At 37.9% G+C, this 6,485-nt stretch overlaps 1 protein-coding gene across 1 annotated transcript; it reads right to left on the bottom strand.

Moving 5' to 3' along the window:
* Window positions 1-2,084: 2,084 nt before the first annotated feature.
* LOC104911638 (UPF0606 protein KIAA1549-like) lies at window positions 2,085-3,598 on the bottom strand. Its single transcript, XM_031554831.1, has 2 exons — window positions 3,349-3,598; window positions 2,085-2,320 (listed from the first exon to the last, which is right to left on the bottom strand). Exons 1-2 carry the CDS (start codon window positions 3,581-3,583, stop codon window positions 2,100-2,102), a joined length of 456 nt encoding a protein of 151 aa, XP_031410691.1. The 5' UTR covers window positions 3,584-3,598; the 3' UTR covers window positions 2,085-2,099.
* Window positions 3,599-6,485: the final 2,887 nt, after the last annotated feature.

The raw sequence follows: 6,485 nt of genomic DNA, 5'->3' as shown, positions 1-6,485 counted from the left end.
TTTCAAGCTACGGCAGGGGAGATTCAAGCTGGACATTAGGAAGTATTACTTTTCAGAAAGGGTGGTCAGGCACTGGAATGGACTGCCCAGAGAGGTGGTGGAGTCGCCGACCCTGGGGGTGTTCAAGGAAAGACTGGATGTTGTGTTGAGGGACATGGTTTAGTGGGAGCTATTGCTAATAGGTGAACGGTTGGACTGGATGATCTTTTAGGTCTTTTCCAACCTTGCTGATTCTATGATTCTATGATTCTAAAAGGCAAATCCAAAAAATTGTAAGGATAGTAAGGGACTGAGATGGGTGGCAATTCTGTTTTTCAATTGAGTTTATTTCCTAAATCCTAAATTCCTGATCACTTTGATCATTTCTTTGCATTTACTGCAATAAAATAATTAAAAATCACAAACAATTTAAAGAAAGGGGGGTAGATCAAATGTGTCTCATTGTTTGTATGCTGTTGGGACGATCTTGAGGTAAGCCTTGCTTTCTAAATAAGCACTATTCTGGCCTGGAATTCCAACCCGTGGCTTGAGGACATGAAGATGGCCCAACGACAGCCTGCTACCATCGAAGCCAGATTATTTATTTACTTCTAGATTCTGAGCAAAGTAGAAAAAAGTTTTTTTTGAAGTAGATTCTGCTGGTTTTTTAATGCACTGATAAAAATTTAAGATACTTTTTACTGCTTTACTTCATTTAATATTTAATTATGAGCCATCTACACAAGATGGCACAGGAAGGACTGGATGAGATGTCCTTATTGGTTCTTTCTAGTTTGCTTGCAGTGACTTCTCTGAAGAAGGCAAAGTGACAGGCTCCCTAGGCGAACAGAAACAAGACTTGCATAAAAACAAATTCAAGGCTTCTGACTCATGAATGATTCAAACCAAGAATACTGTGGATGCACTGGTGACAAAAAGCTGAGCAGATTTCCAAAACAATGGGATGATGGAATGTTTCTGGCCTTATCATCAGCACAACAGTTTTCATACACAAAGCTTGAGACAGCAGAGAGGTAATGAAAATTTATGTCATGAAGTAGTGTGCCAAGGGTAATGTTACCCCTTCCCACTTTTTTGTGTAACCCTTCCCAAATTAGCTTATACTACTACAGGAACTTCTTCAATCAAAGGCTGTGTTAAGTATCATAGGGGAAACACTAACAGGGGGAGAAGTTCATTGAAGGGCGCTGCTTGCTGCTGACCTTGATGATGACGCTCAATCTTCAAGTGGAAGTTGCTATTGATTTTTTCTGACTGCTTTGTAAGTGCAACTGCTTTCTGCTTCTCTCATCTTTCCCATCGTTAATTATCTTGAAAGAGAGCATGGTGTACAGACAAGACTTGTTACAGGGAAAACTGTATGACTGAACATGAAGTGACGGTTACAAGAACATGACTACAGTACCATAGGGTCAACACAGGCAGATTATTTTGCCTTTACTAATGTCACTGATAACATAGTCAGTAATAAGCACGGTTCCTTTATTTCATCATTTAGTTTTGGGCACAAAAGGGACAGACTGAATTTCTCACCATCCTAACCTAGTTCTCCATCACTTCAGTCAATATGGTCTCCACCCAGAAAGTTACTGGATCTCATTCAGATTTAGTAACTGAAGTCCTAGTGACAGGAACTCATAACAGCAACACAAGAGCCTGAGCAGAATGGGTAGCAGAAAAGATGATCTCTAGCAAATGCTAGCTCCAGTGTGAGCTATAATGGATGGTAAGGTTCAGTTGTCAAATTAGTTTAGTGGATTCTCTCCAAAGAAAAATTCAGCCTTCTGCAGAAAACAAGGTCAGTGCTTCAACACTCAATACATTTCCTCTTACTCAGTTCTAGCTGGAGCCTTAAAACGAAGTGATAAAAAAGGTTCCTTTCAGCCTCAGTGCCTGCATTTCAGAAGAATGTATTTATCTAGCACAGTACCACACAGCTAAGAGAACAGATAAAGCCTTATGGAATTCTTGACTTTAAGTATCACTTAACTTTTCTTCTTCTTTTCTTTTTAACCAGAAGGTTCTGAAACTGTTTCCAAATGTTATTTAAGGATAATAGGTGTTCCCTAGACACCCACATTCATTTATGCTCAGAATACTCAACGACCTCCTCCCAGCACAGCTTCCCCTTTTACCTTCTGTCGCTGCTGAATGTTGCTTATTGTGTCTGGCTGAAACTCCAGCTTGTCTGTTCGACAAAGTTTCCAATATAAAATAATAACGATCAGGAGCACCACAGCAACTGGGACTGCCACTCCAACAATAATCCATAGGTTGCTGTTCTGTGCCTCTGAGGAGGACTCCTTCAGCTTTTCCACAGCTGTGAAGTTAAAAGGAAGAGAGTAGTTTTATGTGGTTATATATTTTTAACTGAGGACACATCAAGGTTATGTATTTTTATGTTCTCATAAATGCTAGATCAGGAATTTATCAGAAAGCAGCCGCACATCACAGGAAATGTCTTACACTTATCAGTTAACATATGTCATGCTCAGGAAGCATGGGGCAGCAATCAATAATTCTGGTCTCCCTCCCAAATACTTGTGCTTACATTACTCATGAAAATACACTTCTACCATACCACTCCATAACTCCAGACTGAGATGACAAAGTGAAACGCATCCAGAAAAATGCCCTGTCACTAATGGTAGAAGGGCTTTTCACTTAATTGTTTGTATCCTGCTTTAGGTAGTATTACCAGCAACCTCTTCTCTTTCATTATACACATTTTGTTACCTTCCCCATCAATAATCACAGTCAATTTGAAATCACTAAAATCCTCCTCCCCAATGTGTATAGCTCCATATTTTTTATTGTTTTTTCCTTTCTCTGTTTCAGTATTGGTGTGTGACATCTTTTACCCTCCAAGAGAAAAAAACATAATCTCACTGTAAAGCGTAATTAAATCAGTATTGTATGGAAAAAGTAAACTGGAAGAACCAACAAAACTTCAGTTCATTCTATTTTGCACAGCAGTTCTATGTAGGGCTAAAACCCACAGCAGTAATACATTTCCAGTCAAATTGACACACGCTTTTAAAACAATGTTTTAAAGTTAAAAAACAGTATTTCTATGCGACTTCATCTTTATCATTTTTAACAGTAGCCATTCTGATAATAAATTTCAAGATTGAAGGAATATATTATAATTCTTATATCTTATGCATTCGATAGCTCTTTTACGTCATGACACGTCCATATATAAAATTACTATTTTCTGAGATAAAAATAGTTTAGTTTCTTCCCAATAAGAAAAAAAAACAATTCTTTGTGCTCTTTACACAACTGCATAATGTCACCCTTCCTGTTTCTCTCTGCTGGCACTGGTGTAGATTGGATAGGGCTTACGCTGTGCAACAGTGCCTTCAATGCGGTATCCGAGAATGATTGCAGCGCGCTGGATGTCTACTCGGTTCATCAGGTCTGAGCACTTCAAAGCACTGAACCTCTCTCCATCTTGATCCTCCACAAAATAGATCAGCTCCACGGGGTTATCAACACCATCTAACCGTGACACGTTCACAATCTGTAAAGTAATTGGAATGCTTTTACATTTTATGTTGTATTTATTTGGGGTTCCCATACATTTGGCCTTTCAGTCTTCCCCACTCTTTCCCCTTCCCTTCACAGGGTCCAGATACTTTTCTAAAAAACAGCATTTGGAACAGCTTTACCAAGTCAGTATCCATATCTGTCTTAATTGACACTGTATGCAACCGCTAGTCCATCAGAAACACACCACATTGTGTTATGCTACACCAATGCAATTGTTGTAGAAGAAATACCTCTGTGATAGCTAGAAATATGATGCTATACAAACTATGTAACTGCTGGAAACTACTACAGTTTGGAAACTGTCCATATCCCAGGGAACTCTAATGAGAAAATGATGCTCCAAAACACTGTATGCAGCAGAGGCAGCATACACACAACTTAGTTCTCTCATCTGAGAAAAGCTTCAGTTGACATTGCACAAATGTAGACATACAAAGCTAATATTCAGAAATAATCATTTTCTTCCAAATAGAGATTCAGAATATTGTCACCTAACTGCTATACAAAAGATTTTAAGTCTTTCAGGGGAAGATGACATTGCTGAAACAATATGTCAAATTAAATAAGCACTATTTAAGTGCTTTGGGTCATGGAAGTTTACAGAAATTTGTGTTTCGTAACTGTAGGAGTTGGACTCAGTCCTTGGGTGTCCCTTCCAAGTCGCGATATTCTGAGTCTATGAACTGAAACTTTGCAGGGCAGCGATCCCTCACACAATACATTTTTATGGCAAACTTGAAGAAGTTTCTATTCTTTTTTATTTTTTCTATTTGTTTCATGATAACAACATACAGATCCAGTACTGAACAGAACTCTTTTATCGTGAAGATGCAAACATCATCCCACTCTGGTAGCCCCTATTGTCTTTGTAGTTTGTCAGGTAGTAGGAATAACTGGACAGATTTATTTCACTGCACTTTTCCATCTCTGAATATTTTTACTTCATTATTCATAATGCACACTTTTTTGTTCCAGTCTTTCTGAATGTTAAGCATTTATACAGGCAAATATTCTGTTAGCTTCAAAAAGAACTTTTTGTTCTACCTAAACGAAAGAACTTGCACAGTCACCTTCATCCTTCACACGGCTCCCTCTGGTATCCACCTCTCTTCAGGAAGGAATTTATTTGATGCTTTGGGAAGCAATTCTTTCTGCCTTCTTCTAAAGACGTTAATAATCAAAAGAATGTGTGCTATGAAGAAGCCCTGTAGATACCATCTAGCCACCAAGCATCTACATTGCAGATGAGGCAATTTTAAATTCCTATAAAATTAAATCTCATACATAATAATTCTTTTCTGTATCATCATTTACATTTAATAGTGATCACAACCTTGAACTACTCCAAACTAATAGCAAGAGGTACTCCACTATGCAAAACAGAGTTTGAAGAGATCTGGATGAAAATGCCACAAAAGGGCAATATATTTAGTTTCCTTCTGAACTCTCCTTTACTATGAAGGCCAGAGTTAATATATTAGAATCTCAATAAACTTCTTGTTGGTTTAAAGTAAAGCCAATGCATAAAGGGTTGCACTTTCAAAGCTTACAGTTCAAATCAACTGAAATCAAAGAATAAAGTTCAGCATTAGCCACATTTTGAGTGAGTTAAGAGAACACCTACAAATAGAGTAGAAAAATTATTAAATTTATGAAACACAGCAAGACCTACTAGGAGGACTCATTAATCAATGTTGAATTTATTGTAATGCTGTTCACTCTTCTGCTAATACGTAAGGGTATCAATAAATAAGGTTTCTTAATGTGCTTACTGGGCAGCTGTAAGGCTGAATCTGGTTTCCACAACACAGATATATCATTAGCCTAACAAATGCTCACAGCTTTGTATTTCTGCTTTCACCACAGCCTGGCCTTAATGCATGGAATGGTAGTGTTAAGTGGTATCTGATTACAGCATGGATGAGTATTTTCTAACAGACACATAACTCAAAAGGGAGGTGAAGGAGCAGAAAGGCTGCACATGATTAAAAAGCCAGTTGGGTCTCATTTTACTTTTGGGAAGCTTCTTTTTGTCACATGCAAACCTACACAATCGGAGAAAACTAGAGATTCTTAAATTGAATCATCACTGATTTTATGGAGTTGTGGAGCACTCAAAAAGTATCATGCTTATGTATGTGTGCCATACACAGAGTAACAGTGAGAACCTCTGGTTGAATGGGTTAAGAAAGAAACTGCTCCAAAGTTGTCTTCAAAAAAGGACAGAGAAGAAGGATAACAGACCCTAGTGCAAGGTGTCTCATGCAAAACAAAATGCCTTTAATATTCCTTTCCATGCTGAGTAATAAGGAAGGGTGACAGGACTGTCTGGGAATAAAAGAAGGAGAAGCAGTTGGAGGAATTTTGGTACAGAATAGAGAACATGGGAATGAACATGAAGTTCAACAGAGAGCGGAGATTCAGGTTGGTGCACATGGATTAAGTTCTTTGTTTTAAGATAGATTTTCTGTGAAAGAACTTATTCTGAGTACAAAATTCTTTATGAGTGCTCACATCATGCTGAGGAAAACTGCAGACTAAATTTCAAACCCAAGGGGAGATGGTTATGGAGCTCTATTCTTAGAGAACTGATGGTTGAGAGTGGTATTACTGAGGTGATAAGACAACTACACTTGTATGTACACATACACTGTGACAATATCAGTACTTCAGTTTTTGTAACTGTTACATTGATTCACTACAACTTCTTTTTTGACCTCTACGTTTGCTGCAACATAAACTGGTACACTAGATCTGAAGTATTTTTAAGTCTACTTTAAAAATCAATATACACAGCCATTCTGCCCATTTTTACAGCTTCTGTATACTAAGTTCTGTGCTTTTTTCCTCCAAATAGTCTCCATGCAGCTTCAGATTATTGTTTTTGTCTCATAAGTCAGAGTTGTCTCTCAGTGCTAAGAATGCAAGCT

The sequence above is a fragment of the Meleagris gallopavo genome, chromosome 1 (assembly GCF_000146605.3).
Source record: "Meleagris gallopavo isolate NT-WF06-2002-E0010 breed Aviagen turkey brand Nicholas breeding stock chromosome 1, Turkey_5.1, whole genome shotgun sequence".
NCBI lineage: Eukaryota > Metazoa > Chordata > Aves > Galliformes > Phasianidae > Meleagris > Meleagris gallopavo.
Note: the sequence above shows the minus strand (reverse complement) of the source record. Positions and strands in the feature narration are given on the sequence as shown.